General features: G+C 48.9%; 2 protein-coding genes across 2 annotated transcripts in view; one reads left to right on the forward strand and one right to left on the reverse strand.

Moving 5' to 3' along the window:
- Positions 1-11,143, forward strand: part of LOC309522600 (alpha-2-macroglobulin-like protein 1) — a 58,034-nt gene extending 46,891 nt beyond the window's left edge. Inside the window, exons 30-37 of the mRNA XM_082205991.1 lie at positions 2,809-2,969; positions 3,436-3,651; positions 5,146-5,267; positions 6,724-6,814; positions 8,057-8,125; positions 9,045-9,147; positions 10,623-10,664; positions 10,869-11,143. Coding sequence (XP_082062117.1) covers positions 2,809-2,969; positions 3,436-3,651; positions 5,146-5,267; positions 6,724-6,814; positions 8,057-8,125; positions 9,045-9,147; positions 10,623-10,664; positions 10,869-10,894 — 830 coding nt within the window. The 3' untranslated portion in view covers positions 10,895-11,143. The remainder of the gene's footprint in view (positions 1-2,808; positions 2,970-3,435; positions 3,652-5,145; positions 5,268-6,723; positions 6,815-8,056; positions 8,126-9,044; positions 9,148-10,622; positions 10,665-10,868) is intronic.
- The window catches only part of LOC309521747 (alpha-2-macroglobulin-like protein 1), a 150,869-nt gene that overhangs the window by 61,683 nt on the left and 69,641 nt on the right, over positions 1-19,545 (reverse strand). The window lies entirely within an intron of this gene.

A 19,545-nucleotide genomic window follows, 5' to 3' on the forward strand; every position in this document is an offset into this window, starting at 1 on the left:
CAGCAGGTCTAAGGCATGTCCGCGGCAATGGGTTGGGCCAAACTTATTCAGGGACAGCCCCATGGAGGCCATGCTTTCCACGAAGTCCTGAGCGGCCCCTTGTAAGGTCGTGTCGGCATGGATGTTAAAATCCCCTAAGACAACCAAACTAGGTGTCTCCAGGAGAACATCCGCCACGACCTGAAGCAGCTCGGGCAGGGAATCCTTGGTGCAGAGTGGAGGTCGGTACACCAAAAGGAATCCTGTACTGCCCCTATTGCCCAACTTCCAGAACATGCACTCAGAAAACTGGGTCTTCCTAATAGGACGCCTGGTGCAAACTAATGACTTCCTAAAAATCACTGCAACCCCCCCTCCTTGCCCACAAGGCCTGGGTTGCTGTGCGTAAGAGAAACCTGGTGGACAAGCAGCGGCAAGGACAGGCCCATCTGCTTCATCCAGCCAAGTCTCTGTTACACATGCCAGGTCAAATCCTCCATCCATGATCAAGTCATGGATACCAGTGGTCTTATGAATCATTGACCTGGCATTGCACAGCAGCACCTTCAAGTCATGTGGGTATTCCTTGCTGATTCTAGTATCCGTCCGGTTAGGACCAGACCCGGAGGCAGGGATAGTCCTCAAACAACGACTAAACCTGCCTCCTCTGTAATGACATGGTCTGGTCTTAGCGTAACTCCTCCTCCTACCTGTGATCACTGAGATCGGTTGTCCTAGCGCATCCCCCTCTGTGGAACATGCCCCAGTCATTTTGTTGGCTGGGACCCACTCCCCGGCAGCCCTGACCCCTCCCCTTAAGAACAAAATAAAACCTTAAAAATAAACAAAAACCCAATAAAACAATACAAACAAAAAAACTGTAAAAGTTACAAAACATCAAAATCAAACAAATTCCCAAGCCCAACCAAACATCCATCCCACCCCCACCCCCCCACATACAAAAAAAGCAAAAGAAAAATTTAAAAACATTTTAAAAAGAACTCTGCGCCCCTCCGAGTCCTCCTGGACAGCAGCAGCAGTAACAGCAACCGTCCTTGTGAGGCTTCAGGCCCCGCCCTGGGCCAGATGGTGAGTGGCAGGAGCAGGGCCCTCAGGCACTCACACAGGGGAGTCCTCCTGGGCAGCAAAGCAGTTCTTTTAAGGCTTCAGATCCCGCCCTAGGCCAGATGGTGAGTGGCAATAGCAGGGCCCTCAGGCACTCACACAGGGGAGTACCCCTTTCCAGCCTCCTTACAAAGATATCTTTCTGCTGGGGTTTGGGACTAGACTCAAGGTGTGGTGCCCTGCCCAACATGACTCACTGCAGAGAACAAGTCTGAATGACCTCTGGGCCTAACTACACTTGACGCAACAACCTGGCAATCCCACTGCTTAGTTTTTTGAAAAGGACGGGGAAGTATAAGTCTTCTCTCCATAGCGGCCATCTCAGTAAAAATCACATCTGCATGCAGCTGCGGCAATTTGCGCCAGGAAAAGCCTCCATTGGGGTCAACAGGAACCTTCCCCCCCCCAATGCTAATTGCTGTACTGTGTACAGTGGTGCCTCGCAAGACGAAATTAATTCGTTCCGCAAGTTTTTTCTTCTTGCGAGTTTTTCGTCTTGCGAAGCACGGTTTCCCATAGGAATGCATTGAAAATCAATTAATGCGTTCCTATGGAAACCGCCTTCAGACCAGGTCCGGGGACAGTCTGTCCCCCGACCTCTTCTGAAGGCTGGGGGGGGGCAAGGGCTTTTCTTCCCACCGCCAGCCTTCAGAAGGCTGTTCTGAAGGCTGGCGGTGGGAAGAAAAGCCTTTCTCCCCACCTCCCGCCCCGCAAGCTCCGGGGACAGGAGGGCTTCGCTGCCGCCTGCCAGCATTTTAAGATCGCCTGGGACAGCAGAGAAGTCTCCGCTGCCCCGGGGGCTTTTAAAATGCTGGGGGTCGGCAGCGAAGGGTTCGCTGCCGCCCGCCAGCATTTTAAGATCGCCCAGGACAGCAGAGAAGTCTCCGCTGCCCCGGGGGCTTTTAAAATGCTGGGGGTCGGCAGCGAAGAGTTCGCTGCCGCCCACCAGCATTTTAAGATCGCCCGGGACAGCAGAGAAGTCTCCGCTGCCTCGGGGGCTTTTAAAATGCTGGGGGTCGGCAGCGAAGGGTTCGCTGCCGCCCGCCAGCATTTTAAGATCGCCCGGGACAGCAGAGAAGTCTCCGCTGCCCCGGGGGCTTTTAAAATGCTGGGGGTCGGCAGCGAAGGGTTCGCTGCCGCCCGCCAGCATTTTAAGATCGCCCGGGACAGCAGAGAAGTCTCCGCTGCCCCGGGAAGGCAGGCGGGGGGAGCAAAGACTTTTGCCCCCCGCCGGCCTTCAGAAGAAGACCAGGACCTCTTCTGAAGGCCGGCGGTGGGCGAAAGTCTTTGCTCCCGACCGCCAGCATTTTAAAAGAGGTCCCTGGAGATTTCCCTATGGGCTTTCTTCTTGCGAAGCAAGCCCATAGGGAAATTCGTCTTGCGGAACGACTGAAAGACGGAAAACTCTTTCGTCTTGCGAGTTTTTCGTTTTGCGAGGTGTTCGTCTTGCGAGGTACCACTGTATATGGAGAGGATTCAATATTTACTGAGCTGGTGGCTGGGATGATTAGACTTTAAATCTCTGCTCCCATCCCTGGTGCCTGGAATGAATGAATCCAAGGGGGCAGCCTAGTAATGCTAAATAAATAAATAAATAAATAAAGGCAGGCTTAGTAGCATCAGCAGTTCCCACTCCAATTATTGCTCTGGGTTATTATTACAGGAGTTGAAATGAGCCCACCTTCTTTTCTTTCCCCTCTATAGATGGAATTGTATCCTTGTCAGATGTAGAAACAACAGTCTACTATCTGCTGTCTCTCCTCAGCACACCTGAGGTGTCCACAGATGTCCTCAACCATGCCTCTAAAATTGTGCCTTCTGTCACCAGCCTACAGAATCTTTATGGAGGACTTTCATCCTCACAGGTAGCGACAGCTGTTTCTCAAGGGAAGAGGTGTGGCAGGGTACCAAATTTCCGTATTTGGGTGTGCCAAGTGCAGGGATGACTCCAGAACAAAAACCAGCTTGGGGGGAGCAAAGAGATGGGAAGGATTAAAGGAGGAAATATTTAATCCACCTGAATATACTCTGCCAAAAAGTTAGAGGGAGTATTTAGGCGGAGTGCCCACTGTCCCTTGCTATTGCTTGCAGTCATCCCTGGGTATTATTCACCTTGAAATGCACATTCTAGCACAGGGCTGGTGTTTAAGTGGAGTGAAAATTATCGGGCACTCAAAAATCATCGTTTGAGGTTTCCTATGTTCAATGGCTGCAGTGGTGTGGCAGGATGAGGGACAAAAGGAGTTATTGTTTATAAGATCTCAGTAAGTGTTAAAATTTGTCTCCTGGATCTCCACCCCACCATCCAAGACGACTGTTTGCTTTCCCCAGGACACAGTGATTGCCCTGCAGGCTTTAGCCAAGTATGCAGCCTTGACCTATCGTGAGGCAGAAGATGTGAAGGTGCTGGTGAAATCCAGTGAGGGTTTCCAGCACGAGTTCCACGTGGGCAAGAAGAACCGGCTGGTGTTGCAACAGGCCTCTCTTGCAGAGATTCCTGGTCAATACAAGCTGGAGGTGTCAGGGAATGGCTGTGCCTATGTGCAGGTAAGCCATGGAAATCTCGGGGGACAAAGGCACAAACAAGGCTCACCTTTGATCCACGGGGAGCAGGATAGAAGCAACAGACTGAGGCACTTTTCAGATTGTCACAGAGGAAGGAGAGGAGGGGGCGGGGCGTGTCTCAGATCCTGAGCAGTCCTGAGAAAATGAAAAGGGCATTCGTGTTCATCGTGCTCCACAGCAGGATAGCTGGGTAACATCCAATGAAACATACTGACTGTTGCAAGTTTGAAGGGAAAGGCAATTCCTTAGCACAGATTCAGCAGATGGTGGTTCTTGCCATGGGATGTTAATAACGTCAGTAACAGAAATAATTAGATAAATAAATGGGAGTATAAGTTGGCCAACAGTTAATAGCTAGGATAGGGCAGAGTTCCAATAGAGTTCCTGGTGAAAACAATGTGATGGAACACTCATTGAGTGGCCCATATTGTATATCATCATCACAATCATTATCAGATTTTATTGGTCAGCCAAATATGGGTTATAGCCCAAAACAAACAAACAAACAAACAAACAAACAAACAAACAAACAAACAACAGAGAGGTCTTAAAAACATATTACAGTAGTACCTTGGTTCTCAAACTTAATCCATTCCGTAAGTCTGTTCCAAAATCAAAGCGTTCCAAAACCAAGGTGCGCTTTCCCATAGAAAGTAATGCAAAATGGATTAATCAGTTCCAGACTTTTAAAAACAACCCCTAAAACAGCAATTTAACATGAGCTTTACTATTTAACGAGATCATTGATCCATAAAATGAAAGCAATAATCAGTGTACTATACTGTAAAAGAAATAAGACAGTATTGTAGATGATAAAAATTACAATTATGCACTGATGATAGTCATTGTTTGGATGGAGTGGGGTGGGGGGCTTGTATCCATTTCCGCAGTCACACAATCAATCAATCAATCAATCAATCAATCAATCCATCAATCCGTAGCTGAACTGGGTTCCACAAAGTCACAAAAACAAATTAACCGAAAAAGCCTCAAAAGCAAAAGCGCAAAACAAATAGCAAAAAGAAAGGTGCCAAACTTAATTCCATTCCAGAAGTCTTTTTGACTTCTGAAATTTCTGAAAACCAAGGCGCAGCTTCTGATTGGTGCAGGCGCCCCAGAAACAATAGCCAACAGCTGCATCAGATGTCCGGCTTCCAAAAAACGTTTGAAAACCAAAACACTTACTTCCAGGTTTTCGGCATTTGGGAACCAAGGCATTTGAGTACCAAGGTGCCACTGTATAGCGCACATGATGAAAGATAAGATAAGATAAACTTTATTCGCATTAGCCAACGGCCATGGCAACATAAAACAAGCAATATATACAAATAAAAAGACAGTGATGTGTAAAAAGGGCAATCAAATGAGCAAGGTTATCGTTCAGATAGTGGCCCTTATTGATGAAAGCATTATAATACACATCACAGAAGATGCCAGAAGTCAGCCCAGAATACAGCAGTTTTCTTCCCCACGTAGACTACTCTTCGATACCACAAAGAGCCTCCACCGCCGGAAGCTTTTGCTCTGAGTGTAGAGACATCACCAGAGGAATGCAACCAGACTACCAGGAAATATTTTGATGTTCATGTACAAGTCAGGTACTGTACTTCTGCTAAGCTGCTTCTGAAGGGGCTCCAAAAATCACATCTCTGGTGAAGCAGCTTGTGAAGCTTTGGGAACATGTGAATAGTTGCATGCAAAAATATGTTCTGCCTATTTACAACATATTTGCATAATAATAATAATAATAATAATAATAATAATAATAATAATAAAATGAAAAATTCTCATAGAATCATAGAATCATAGAATCATAGAGTTGGAAGAGACCACAAGGGCCATCGAGTCCAACCCCCTGCCAAGCAGGAAACACCATCAGAGCACTCCTGACATATGGTTGTCAAGCCTCTGCTTAAAGACCTCCAAAGTAGGAGACTCCACCACACTCCTTGGCAGCAAATTCCACTGTCGAACAGCTCTTACTGTCAGGAAGTTCTTCCTAATGTTTAGGTGGAATCTTCTTTCTTGTAGTTTGGATCCATTGCTCCGTGTCCGCTTCTCTGGAGCAGCAGAAAACAACCTTTCTCCCTCCTCTATGTGACATCCTTTTATATATTTGAACATGGCTATCATATCACCCCTTAATCTCCTCTTCTGCAGGCTAAACATGCCCAGCTCCCTTAGCCGTTCCTCATAAGGCATCGTTTCCAGGCCTTTGACCATGCTGTACATCCCATGCTGGAGTTCCCCTGGAGCTGGGTTCAGAATCATGAGCTCTGTCTAAGCTAATAGGGCTGCCCACTTGTCAAAATCCCTTATACCAGTACTTGCAATGGAATGGAGACTTATAAGGGAAAGGAGGGAGGGAAAGACTAGCAAAGGCTTTTGCAAGCCTTCTCGCTCTTTGCTTTTAAGTCCCTGAGCCTGAGAATTTGGAAGGGAAGGGGGGGGGGACACTTGCGAAGAACAGGAATGGAGGCGGTAGTATTATGCCTGAGGCCATGCATCTTCTGAGGTCTTCTCTTTCAATTTAGGCCCCAGGCTGAATGGAAGCAAGGGGAAGGCTCTGGAGTGATGGGCCTCTGCTTGCTGGTCACAGCCACCCAGACTGAGAGGAGCGCTCTGCTCTGATGGCTGTCTCAGCAGCAAGCTGGGTAATGAGTCTCATCAGCAATCACCTCAGGGTGGCCTTGCCTAGAGCGAGACATTGATTAAACCCATCCTCCAGGCTGCTCACTTGTGAGGCAGTGGGGAAGGAAGTTCACTACAGTGGTACCTTGGTTGTCGAATCTAATCCCTTCTGGGAGTCCATTTGACTCCTGGAGCCATTCAAAAACCAAGGCCCGGCTCCCGATTGGCTGCAGGAGCTTCCTGCACTCAATTGGAAGCCACAGAAACCATGTTCAGCTTCCAAAGAACATTCAAAAATCCCGGACACTTCAGGAGCCAAAACGTACAAGTACCAAGGTGTTTGAGAACCAAGGTATGACTGTACTGGATCCAAATCTCCCCAGATGATTTTTCAGCTGCCACTCTTTCCCTTTCCCCCGTTAGCTACACAGGGGGGCGCAATGAAACCAACATGGTCCTGATAGAGGTGCATATGCTGTCTGGGTATATCCCTGTGAAGAAGTCTGCGAAGCAGGTAAGACCATTTGGCTTGGCTTCACCCCATCTTTCAGTAATCCTTTTGTTTTAGTTGTTTCGTCCCACGACACTGCTGTGTAGTCATTCAGAACGGCTTCTATAAAGCAAAATTAAGATCCACAAGCAACAGTAAGAACTGAAGAATGAAATTAAGATGTCCGAAAAACAGCTTAAGCTGTTAGCAGAGCATTTCAGGAGAGATCTTGGCTCCTGAGGGTCCATTTTCAGGAAGAGACACAAGCTCCAGGTTGCTTCAGCCATTCATCCATCTCTCTTCATCCCTCCTCCCTTGCCCAGCTCCCAGGGTCTAATTCTCAGACTCCATCCCCCCTTGCCCAGCCTCCTCCTCCTAAACCAGCTGATCTCCAGTTCTCAGGCACACCCTTCTCCCCGGGTCCTTCCACATATTTCATTCTCTTCTCTGTTCTTCTTTCGGAATCAGGCAATGAGGTAGACTGTCTGGATGTGCAGAGGGCAGTCTGTCTGTACCACTTCCCTGCTTTTGCTTGCTTGCTTGACGTGTGTCTTTGTGTGCATCTGTTTTAGGTAAAATTGTATATGTATTTTTACTATCCTCTCTTAACAAATCACGTTCTTTCCGGGTGTGCTGCTGCTGCTGCACTGCATAATATACAACATGGAATTTATCCACCAACAACACCTATCTGATCAGTGCAAAACTTCTTTGCTGGGTTGTTTCCTACAACTCTTGTTGCAAATGAATGGAAGGGCATTGGCCTTGAACCCAGGCCCAAAAAGGCGAGTGTTTGGCCTTGTCCTTCTGAAGGTGGGATGGCAGAAGAAATGCCCAAAGCCCAGATTTCCCACAGGTTCTGTGGCCCACTCCTCTCCCCAAGTAGCCAATCCTGACAAAGATGTGGACAGAATTAAGGTGTCTGGTGACAATCTGCTGCTACGTGTCCCCGCAATTGAAAGTGACACTGAGCCCCTATTTTTCTAGGTGTGGGAAGTTCCACATTTCAAACAGTGCCCTGTTCCTGTATTAAGCATGTTATAAAGTGTCCCGTGTACTCATATTTATCCTTATTTTCTCTTTTGTATATCGTATATGCTGAACCTTCTAGTCATTTTCTGTGCAACAATTGTGAGGATCTATAAAACTGTTGTCCTTGTTTTGTACGAGCCCACGTTTTATGGGATGGCAGCCCACCAGTGGTGGCCTAGGGCTGCTGGCTTGATTTGTTCATTCACAGAGCCCATTTCTTCCATATTCTGACAGCTCCTAATGAAGCCCCTCGTCAAAAAGGTGGAGTTTGAGCCTGACAAGATCAACATCTACCTGGATCAGGTGAGGCCTACTCAGATCTCTATCAGATTGACAAAGATCAGGGATATGTGGAAGGGGTTCTGGGGTAATGCTCTGCCTTTGAGTCAGGCAAGGAGGGCATGGAAGTAAGGACCAAAGCAAAGCCCGCCCTAGCTAGGAGACCTTTCCTTACTCCCTCTTTTTCCTTAAGCCAGAAGAAGTGTCCTGGGGAACTCAAAAACTTGCCTATCAGAGGGCTCTTCCACACTTCTGCTTGCCCCATGCCTAGCAAGTACAGTTCTGAGCAGTTGTCTGCTTGTCTTCTGTTAATAATAATAATAATAATAATAATAATAATAATAATAATAATAATAATAATTTATTGATACCCCGCCCAACTGGCTGGGTTTCCCCAGCCACTCTGGGCGGCTCCCAACAGAATATTTAAAACACGATAAAACATCAAATATTAAAAACGTCCCTAGACAGGGTTGCCTTCAGATGTCTTCTAAAAGTTAGGTAGTTGTTGATTTCCTTGACATCTGATGGGAGAGCGTTCCACAGTTAGGGCGCCACTACTGAGAAGGCCCTGCAGCTGGTTCCCTGTAACCTCACTTTCCGCAGGGAGGGAACCACCAGAAGGTCCTCAGAGCTGGACCTCAGTGTCCGGGCTGAATGATGGGGGCGGAGATGTGGATTCGAGCAGCTTTCCCCTGGAAAACCTGTTTTTTGCCACTAAGTCAGAACAAACATCAAGCCATGGAAAACCCGATTGCCATTTGGTCTGATTCAGCAGTAAACCCCAGATTTCTTTGGGGGCAAAAGCAGTGGGGCAAATGGATGTGTGGACGAGCCCACATTGTAGTTGATCCTAATTAGATTTGTTTGCCACCCCACCCCTTCTGATGGACGAACACACTTCCTGCCATTTTTATCTCCTATCCCTCTTTCCTGTCTTCAGCTGGATAGCGAAGTTCAAAACTACAGTGTGTCTGTGGAACAAGAAACAGAAGTGATGGATCTAAAGCCAGCAATAGTAAAAGTGTATGATTATTACCATCCAGGTAAGCATCTCATTGCTGGAAATGGGTACCATTCATCTCAAAGTGCACCACAATCCTGCCTGTCTCCCAATCCCCTTCTCCCACATTGAGAGCCAATGTGGTGTAGTGGTTAAGAGCGGTAGTCACGTAATCTGGGAAACCGGGTTCGTGTCTCCGCTCCTCCACATGCAGCTGCTGGGTGACCTTGGGCCAGTCACACTTCTGTGAAGTCTCTCAGCCCCACTCACCTCACAGAGTGTTTGTTGTGGGGGAGGAAGGGAAAGGAGAATGTTAGCCGCTTTGAGACTCCTGAAGGGGAGTGAAAGGCGGGATATCAAATCCAAACTCTTCTTCTTCTTCTTCCCTAAACATACACGCTCCAAAGAACTCTGCCAGGGACATTCAGGAACCCTTCACTGCGATCCTTCTATGTCTGTTTTCATGCCAAGCGTCTGCATGTGTGAAGTCATGCTAGTTGGACTTCTCCACACTTACCTTTGCCAAGGGTGGTGGTGGTGGGTTCTGCCAGGGCGATTGCCCTGTGTGCATTGGGGTGGGGGAGAGCGCTACTCACACTGCCATCCCTGAGCCATCCCTGCACTGCATTGTGATGCTGCAATCTGAACGGATCCCAGCCTCGCAGCGCGGCTTGGGGAGGGTGGCGTGAGAAGGATTTAAGCAGCCGTACACCCTTCGATTCCAGCTGTCAGGCGTGGAGAGTCCTCCCCTCCCTTTTTTAACTTCACAGATCAGAATTAACAAGCAGCTGATAGATTTATAGTCCTTTTATTACAACATCATGTTGCCAGCACAAATACACAGCTCTCCGCAAGGAGAACGGTTGCCTAGTCTAATCATCCTTCCGGCTTTCGTGGCATTTTGGGCGCTGATGAGAAGTTCCTCCCTCCCTCTGACTCCTTTGTTCTCTGATACGTTCAGACCTCTAAGTCCATGGGGAGGGGAGCCCTCCACGCTCTTAAGAGATGTCTCAGCTAGCTGCCCCCTCCTTTCTGGTTCTGTCACCATTATCTCATAACTGGGTAACTCCCCCTCTAAGCTGTTCAGCTTCTGCCTCTCTCTCTGAACATGCTGTGGGCAAGAGGGCGAGCATTCAATTCTTCCCCCTCCAGCTCTCCATCAGTGAGAAGCTGGTCTGCCATGGAATTCATTCCCCAGTCCTGATCTTCAGACCATTCCCTGACACCAGCCCCTTGAGGCTGGGGTGGAAGGGCGCATTGTGTGGCCAACGTGAGGCTCAAAGCCATGAACCTGGGATTAGGAGTCTCATGTTATCCTTCAGCTATCCTTCAGGTCCTCCAGATGCCATGGGACTCCAACTCCCATGTGCTCTCGCCAGCACAGCCAATTGTCAGGGATGATGGGAGTTGTAGTTCAGAAACTTTTGGAGGACCCTGACTTCCTGCTGATGGGGGTGGGAGAGAGGTTTGCTCTGGGGCTCGATCTCTGTCTCATGAATTGTTCTCTCTCATACACAGAAGACAGTGCGGAAGTTGAATATAATGCTCCCTGCAGCACAGGTAAGGATGGAACGAGGCTTGGGCACGTCAGAAAGGAGAGCCACAGAATGCTCATAATGGCCACTGGTGAGCTTTAGGTGGAATCGTGCAGGCATCCACTGTGCAAGGAGAATTCCCCTTCCTCCATATCAAGATGGGTGGCTGGCCTGGACCCACAAATGCTTAAGATATGGTGCCTTATTTTCTTTGTATTTCTTCCCACAGAGAGCACAAAGAAAGATCACCACTAGCTCTGCATCCGAGGCGTGAAGCAAACCCAGATGAACAGCACAATTGCTGCAGGAGATCTCCCATCTTAGGTCATTGTATTGAGTCTGCTTTGTTAGGTCATGTACAGATGATGTCTTGGCTCCAAAGATCACTGTGTGCAAGCACAAAGGCACTTCTTCTTTTTCTTCTTCTAATTTTTTATTATTTTATTCACATAATATACATTCTTTACAACAGACAACTCCAAAATAAAATCATATATAGCAAAACCATAAGTTTCATGTTTTAATTTACACTGATCTCCTTTCCAATACCTTTACTTGATATTTTTTGCTGCTTCCTGCTTTCCTTATAGAATCTTTATGGAAATTTAAATCTCTTAAATCCTATTCCAATCTTTAACAATTTCAATTAATCCCTTCACCTCCCTCCCCCACAACCCAGTACTTCACCTGTGTGCGATCTTTTTTGCCTACTATTATTTTTGTTATTGTTGCGTTACTCATTTTATTTGTTATTCCATCCTTAATATAATATTATCCTATCTCCTTGCGCCTTTTAAACTTTTAAAGAATAGCACTTCTGTTAAGTTGTGGGTGACCATATCAGACAACACAGCGATTCTTCAAACAGCTCTTGTTTATTCACAGGCCAGAACAGAACTGAACTGAAGGGTTCAGCCAGCCTGCTTATATAGAGCTCCACTACAACGCAACAGTAACCACTTTCTGTAACTATCCAATCACTGAACGTCACTTTCAATCCCTTATTTGCATATGTGGACCTGAGTGAAAACTATCTACAGTATCCCCCTGCTGGCCCAGGGTGAGAACTTCATTACATAACAACTTCTTCATGTATGTGGGGAGCCCACTGATTCCCCCCTCCTGCTTGAAGTTCCTCCACCTCCTAAAATGCAGCCTCATGTGTTGCTCCATGGAGGTTCTGCCAACCCTCTGAAGCAGCTTCCACGGCATTTCCGTGCGCTGCTCTGGTTCGCCAGTAGTGGCTTAGTCATGCTGGCCACATGACCCGGAAGCTGTACGCCGGCTCTCTTGGCCAATAAAGCGAGTTGAGCGCCGCAACCCCAGAGTCGGTCACAACTGGACCTAATGGTCAGGGGTCCCTTTACCTTTACTAAAAGCAGCTGGTAGAAGCAAGTGGCAGAACACATCTAGGTCACAGAGATGTGACGGTTTGGGGGTGGGCTGGACCATTAGGGGACCCCCCCATGCCTCCCTCCCAACCTAGTATAGAAACTGGGGCTTAGGGGGTTCAGATGTTCTCTTATGTCTGAGTTATTAAATACTTAAGGCTTTATAAACTACTTCCTCTTTCAGAACAGTGAATGCATCACTTTTTAAAGCAGTGTTTTAAAGTAGTATTTTGAGAGCCAATTCATACTGCTCTTTGAGATGTAGTACAGTTGTACTTCTGAATTCTGGAAGTCCGTTTGACTTCTGAAATGTTCGGAAACCAAAGCGTGGCTTCTGATTGGCTTCAGGAAGCTCCTGCAGCCAATCGGAAGCCACAGAAGCCCCATCAGGCTTCCAAAAGAATGTTAGAAAACTGGAACACTCACTTCTCGGTTTGGATCGTTCAGCAGCCTGAATGTTCGACTGCCAAGGCATTTGGGAGCCGAGGTATGACTGCAGTAATGATAGCATTGCTGTGCCATTTGACTGGGTTCCTATGCAGGAAAAAGCTTAGGGCTTCATGTTGAGAAAGTGCTTTCAAATGTTGTAGAATGCAGACTACAATTTCCCAGGTACGTTGAACCCTGAACCCAGAGCCTCTGTACAATATAACCTCTGGCACCTCAGCTCACTTGCCTCACTCCACCTTCTGAATCGGCTGAAAGAAGCCGAGTGCTTGAAAACAGGCAGATGCATTTGGAATATAGGAAAAGAGCTGGAAAGTTTGTTTTGATGCATGCAAGTTTTCCAATTTTCGAAGTCTATTAAGCTCACAGAGAAGCTCTGGAATTTTCAGACACTGATTCTGATGGGGAGCGGGGTTTGCTATGCTTCCTACGTTCAAAGATGTATTATTTACTTGGATGGGCCAGGTTATAAAGAGAATAATATGGGTTCGAAATAGCTTTGCCATACAGTCACTATGAAAATTGCTGTGTATAACGAAGATACATTATTGAAGAGTTTGTCCAATTATAGTGCTTGCAATGATGATTATTTTCTGAAATAAAAAAGAGTGTTTCTGGATAAGGTGCTGAGCATTTATGGCAGGAGCCCCACAATGCTGGTGCGATGCCAGATGTACCACTGCCACAACGTGAACCAGTACAACTGCTCAGATGTGCTGGTGGAAAGCTACACATCTGCTACCCCAGAGCAGATACCCAAACTGGGCAGAGTTAGAGGTATCTCAGGAGAATAGAACCATCCCCTATGCAACAACCACCCAATGTAGAGGGGGAAACAATAAATTGCCACCTCCAACCTGCCCACAATCCCATGATGGCAGTCCAACAGGAAGTGGCATTTTAACAGAGCGGCGCACTTTCATTTAAATTGAAGCTGTATTATCACATATTAAGAGATGGTTTTTGCTTTTGAATGTTAAGGCAAATTAGTATTTTTAAATGGAATCGGTGTCTGCACAAGGATTCTGTTAAGGCAGCTGCCGCATGGCAGTTGTCAGGGGATGATTAGCTGCTTGTGCTTAAAATAGTGCCCCTTCAGAGTTTGTGCGACCCCACAAACCTCTGTGTGTGACAGAGCTCCTCAGACATGTCTGCTCTAGTCACTTGTAGAGTCCGACAGTGGCTGTCTGCGGAAGCGCTTCCAGCAAAGAAGTTCCTTAACGGAAACGCGTCTCCTGGACTCACGACGTGACAGCTTCCGGCGAAGCATAGGTCTCCCTGCAGTTGCTTCTGACACCTCCCCGCTATTTTCGCTCGAAGTGTCTCTCACCCCTTTCTCTCCCCTTCTGCTTCCTGCCTGGGCTGCTGCGTCTCTCTCAGCATTACTGAGATCCTCCTCCAGAGACCCCGCGCTCCCCCTACTGGTCCCTGCTTTAGCTGTTGACTCTCTCCCAGTCTCTGGGAGCCCTACCACTTCCCTTTCCTCCGATGTCAGTTCCCTGACATCCACCTCCCCTCCAGGGCCCCCCTCTCCCCCGCCCCTACTCTCTCCTCTGGGCGGTGAGGAGCTGAAACCCCTAAAAGAATCCTCTTCATCTTCCGACGTCTCGAACATTTCCCTCCATCGGTCTTCGTTCCGACTCGCTGAATCCTCCTCCACCTCGGAATCAGCGAACCCCTCCAACTCTTCTTCTTCGTCGGTGGTGGCGAAGTATTCCCTCCGGAACCTCGCCACTGGCTGGGGTTTCCGAGGGAATCTCTGATGAAAAGTTTCAATCAAAACCTCGTCATCTACATCCTCTGCCCTGACCCAGGTGTTTTCCGACTCCGGCTCCCCTTCCCACATTACCAAATACTCTACTTGCTCTCCCCTCCACCTGGAATCGAGAATCTCCGCTACATGGTAGCTGTGTTCTTTTTCCTCCATAGCTGGTCCCCTATTGACCCTCCCCTCTCTGTCCCCTATATACGGTGACAGCAATGATCTGTGGAACACTGGGTGCAACTTCATGTGGTTAGGTAACCGGAGTCTGAAAGCCACTGGGTTGACCTGTTGCGTGACTTCAAATGGGCCCAGTCTTTTGGGTCTTAACTTCTTACAACCTCCTTTAAATGGTAACCCTTGGGTGGACAACCACACCTGGTCCCCCACCCTAATGCTTTCTCCTTCCCTTCTGGTTTTGTCTGCCTGCCTCTTATATTCCTCCTTCGCCCTGTTTAAATTAAGTTGGAGCTGGCGATGGATCGCTTCCATTTCTTCAACGAACTGTTCTGCGGCTGGAACGCTCCAGTTCTCCCCCTCCCCCCCTGGGAAGGCTCGGGGATGACACCCGTGATTGGCCAAAAAAGGGCTCATTCCCGTGGACACGTTCTCCGCATTGTTATAGGCAAATTCTGCCAACGCCAGCTTCTCCACCCAATCATTCTCTCTGTCATTCACATAACACCTCAAATATTGCTGGAGGACACCATTAGCTCTTTCCGCCTGCCCGTTGGTTTCTGGATGACGGGCAGTTGAGAAATTCACCTCTACATGCAATAAGCTCATGAGCTTCCTCCAGAACCTGGAAGTAAATTGTTTCCCTCGGTCCGAAACCACCCTCAAGGGGGCACCATGCAATCTAAACACATTTTCCACAAACAATTTAGCGGTTTCTTCTGCTGTGACCGCATGTGAGCAGGCTATAAAGTGGGCCATCTTGGTTAACAGGTCTACCACAACCATAATGGCTGTCTTCCCTTTGGACCTGGGCAGATCAGTCATAAAATCTATTGCCACTGCCTCCCATGGTCTTTCCGGCGTGGGTAGTGGTTCTAATAAACCTGCCGGTGCCCGCCTCTCCCCCTTGGCTCGTTGACATCGGTCACACCCTCTCACATACTCCCGCACATCTTCCCTGACCTTGGGCCACCAGAATTCCCTGGTAACCAGCCACATGGTTTTGTGTTGCCCAAAATGCCCTGCTGTGGGGCTATCGTGCAGTTGCTTGAGTACCTTTTCCCTCAATTCTCCTTCAGGTACGTATAACGCTCCCTTGTAGTACAACGCCCCGTTTCTCTCCTCAAAACCCCCGGGTTTGTCTCCCTCCCTCCTGAGACCCCTGAGTTTGTCCTGGGCATATTCATCCTGCACCGTTCCCTCTATCAGTTCCCTTAGCCCCACCAGTGCCGCCCCACACACCCAGCGATCCTCGGGAATGACATGGGTCTCTTCGGGTGCACCCTCTCCCTCCAAATATTCAGGTTTGCGTGATAGAGCGTCCGCCCTAACGTTCTCCTGGCCTGGTACGTAACAAATCTCAAAGTTAAATTTGGAGAACTCCTGGGCCCATCTCAACTGCCGTTGGTTGAGCACTCGCGCAGTTCTCCAATACTCTAGATTCTTATGGTCCGTGCGTACTTGCACCTTCTGTTGTGCACCAATTAGTAGGTGCCTCCATCTCCGGAAGGCCTCATAAATCGCAAGAAGTTCCCGGTCATACACCGTGTAGTTTCTCTCAGATTTGTTCAGCTTTCGCGAAAAGAAGGCACACGGTCGCCACTCGGACCCCTCCTTCCCTGGCTGCAGAAGAAGCACCGCCCCTATGGCTCTGTCAGAAGCGTCTGTTTCGACCCTCAGCTTTTTTTGTAAATCCACATGTAGAAGTTGTTCGTCAGAGGCGAAGGCCTTTTTCAGTTCCTCAAACGCTCGCTCCGCCTCCCCCGTCCAAACAAACTTCTTTTTGCTGCTGAGACAGTCCGTGATGGGCGCCGTCAGGTGAGCGAAGTTTCGGATGAACTTACGATAAAAGTTTCCAAACCCTAGGAACCTCTGCACATCCTTCTTAGTCTTGGGGGTTTTCCATTCCAGCACCGCTTGAACCTTGCCGGGGTCCATGGCCAACCCCTTGTCTGACAAGCGGTACCCCAGGAATTCCACCTCCTTGGTATGAAACTGACACTTCTCCAGTTTCACCCACAGTCTGTTGGCTTGCAGCCTGCTCAACACTTCTCTGACGTCTCTCACATGTTGCTCCTCATTCTCCGAATACACCAACACGTCATCTAAGAAGGCCACGCAATTCTTGTAGAGCAAAGGCCCCAGTACATGGTTCATAAAGGCTTGAAAACACGCGGAGCCTGCTTGTAATCCAAAAGGCATAACGAGATATTCAAATGCCCCCAAAGGGGTGAACATGGTGGTCTTCCATTCATCCCCTTTCCTTATACGTATCAGGTTGTACGCCCCCCTTAGGTCCAGCTTTGTAAAAATCTTTCCTTTTCGCACCCTGGTCAAAATATCATCAATCCTGGGCATAGGAAAAGCCACCGGCTCTGTCACTGCATTTAGGGCCCGAAAGTCACATACCAGTCTCGGCTTGTCCGTGTTCTTTTTATCCACAAAAAACACTGGGCTACCCCCCGCTGCCTTGGACTCTCTGATGAAGCCTCTCTTCAGGTTCTTGTCAATGAACGCTCGCAACTCCTGCATCTCCCTGTCTGACATGGCATACAACCTGCCTACAGGAAGCTGTGCTCCAGGGAGTAAATTGATCTGGCAATCAAAGGGCCTATGCGGGGGTAGTTGGTCAGCTTCCTTCTCGCTGAACACGTCGCTGAGATCAGCATACTGTGATGGCACCTTCCCCTTCTCCATCACTTCCGTCCCTGCTAGGGTGGCTTGGGCCCCTGCTGACCCCTTTTCCCCCCTGCAGTGTTCTAAGCAATGTGCGGAACCGAAGGAAACCACTCTTTGATGCCAGCCCACCAGCGGATCATGTAGGGCTAGCCAGCTCATTCCCAAAATAATGGGAGCGCCTCCCAAGGTGGCCACATTAAACGCTATCAGTTCTGTGTGCCTTGCCACCCTCATTATCATTGGGATGGTCTGCAAGCTGACGCCTCCTCCCAACAGTTCTCTGCCATCGATCGTGGTCACCTGCAGGGGGTTGCTTAAGGGGATAGTCTGTATCTGGTGTTCAGCCGCAAACTCCTTGCTCATGAAATTGCAGGAGCTGCCTGAGTCCAACAGCGCCTTTATTTTTAGGGGGTGTCCATTTTGCAACTCTAGCGACACTTCAATCACTAGAGCAGGTCGAGGAGCTTCTGGCACTGGCACTTGGGAAAGGGGCACTTTCACTGCTCTTTGGCCTGGCTGCAGTGCCCTGCTGGCAACCAGGCGTTGGCTTTTACCTGCTCCGTTTCTCCCTGCTCTTCCCCCTCAACAGTTCCCACCATCCCTTGCCATTCCTTCCTCTGGGGGCAGACTCTGGCAAAGTGGCCTGGCTGTTGGCAGAGATAGCATTTCCGGGGTCCCTTTCCCTCCTTCTTCGCCCCCTCACTGGGCTTTGAAACTGCGCGCGCGCGGGCTGTTCCGATTTCCATCGGCTCTGCCGGCGGGAAAGCTGGCTCAGGAATGTCTGGAATGCGTAACTCCTTCCAACGTTCCCCTCTCCCTTCCCGCCTCTCCAAGGCTCTTGCCTCCTGGCGCGCTCCAATGGTCAGCGCAGATTTGGTCAGCTGATCCATAGACACCGCCCTGGGGCTCCTGGCCAGCTCGTCTTTCACAGCTGAAGAAAGACCTTCTTCAAATAGCATCTGAATGGGTGCTGCCGATAAATCCCACCCCAATCTGTGAATCAGCATGGTAAATTCAGTCCAGTACTCACGGACAGATCTGCTTCCCTGCTTGCAAGCCATTAGCTGTCTGCGCACTCCCCCCTCCTCAATATCGCTGGAGAACATGATATCCATTGCACGAAAGAATTTCATAGTGTCCTTCAGGATATCGTTGTGCGTTGCCATCAGGGGTCGAACCCAATCTCGCGCCCCCTTCTCAAGATGCCCAATTACGAAAGCAACTCGGGATTCCTCATCAGGGAACTCATCAAACTGCACATTCAGGGCATATTGCATTTCAGTCCTAAAGGCATGGTAATCCTTGGGGTCCCCCCCAAACTTCTGCACTAATCCTGGTACCTTTCTGGGGAACTGAGTGGTTCTCCCCTTCTTGTCTGCATCTTGAGCCCTCCTCTCCTCGAGCCTCGCCGTCTGCAGCGCAAGTTGGACCTCCAATGCTCGGTATCTGTCTTCCAAGCTTGGACCAGCTCCACCCCCTGCGGCTCCGGCTCCTGCTGGGTCGCTCATGATGCCTTCTCCTGCACAGGCAGCGTACAGAGTCTGTCGGACTGCTGTCAGGGGATGATTAGCTGCTTGTGCTTAAAATAGTGCCCCTTCAGAGTTTGTGCGACCCCACAAACCTCTGTGTGTGACAGAGCTCCTCAGACATGTCTGCTCTAGTCACTTGTAGAGTCCGACAGTGGCTGTCTGCGGAAGCGCTTCCAGCAAAGAAGTTCCTTAACGGAAACGCATCTCCTGGACTCACGACGTGACAGCTTCCGGCGAAGCATAGGTCTCCCTGCAGTTGCTTCTGACACCTCCCCGCTATTTTCGCTCGAAGTGTCTCTCACCCCTTTCTCTCCCCTTCTGCTTCCTGCCTGGGCTGCTGCGTCTCTCTCAGCATTACTGAGATCCTCCTCCAGAGACCCCGCGCTCCCCCTACTGGTCCCTGCTTTAGCTGTTGACTCTCTCCCAGTCTCTGGGAGCCCTACCACTTCCCTTTCCTCCGATGTCAGTTCCCTGACAGCAGTCATGGGATGGAGAACCAACAGCCAGCTACAGAGCTGCAGGCAGCCATGTCCAGCTCTTTAAAATCAACGAGTGTGTTCTTTTCTGCCATTTGTGGAGTTGGGTTGGTGGAATCCAGATTGGAAGGGTTTGGAATAGGGCAGGTCAGTTTTGGAAGTGATCATTTTGATCATGGCTATTTCATCCGAGAGAGTGAAGTTAGTATTGTTCCATCTCCTCCGGCCATTGTTAATTTGTTGCCACAGGAGGTTCTAGTTGTGGAGGTATAGTTTGCTGAGGTTTCTGGTTATTTGTGCCCCAAAGTGTCTGAATTTGGTATGGCAGAGTTTTATCTTTCTGATGTTGGAAAATTCTTTTTGTATATGAGGTGGGGTGTTGAAACACATAGCCTGGGACTTTGCATTTTATTTGTAAGCCCAACACCACTCTGAATGTGTTGTG

Source organism: Podarcis vaucheri, assembly GCF_965113315.1.
Source record: "Podarcis vaucheri genome assembly, chromosome: 17".
Lineage (NCBI taxonomy): Eukaryota > Metazoa > Chordata > Lepidosauria > Squamata > Lacertidae > Podarcis > Podarcis vaucheri.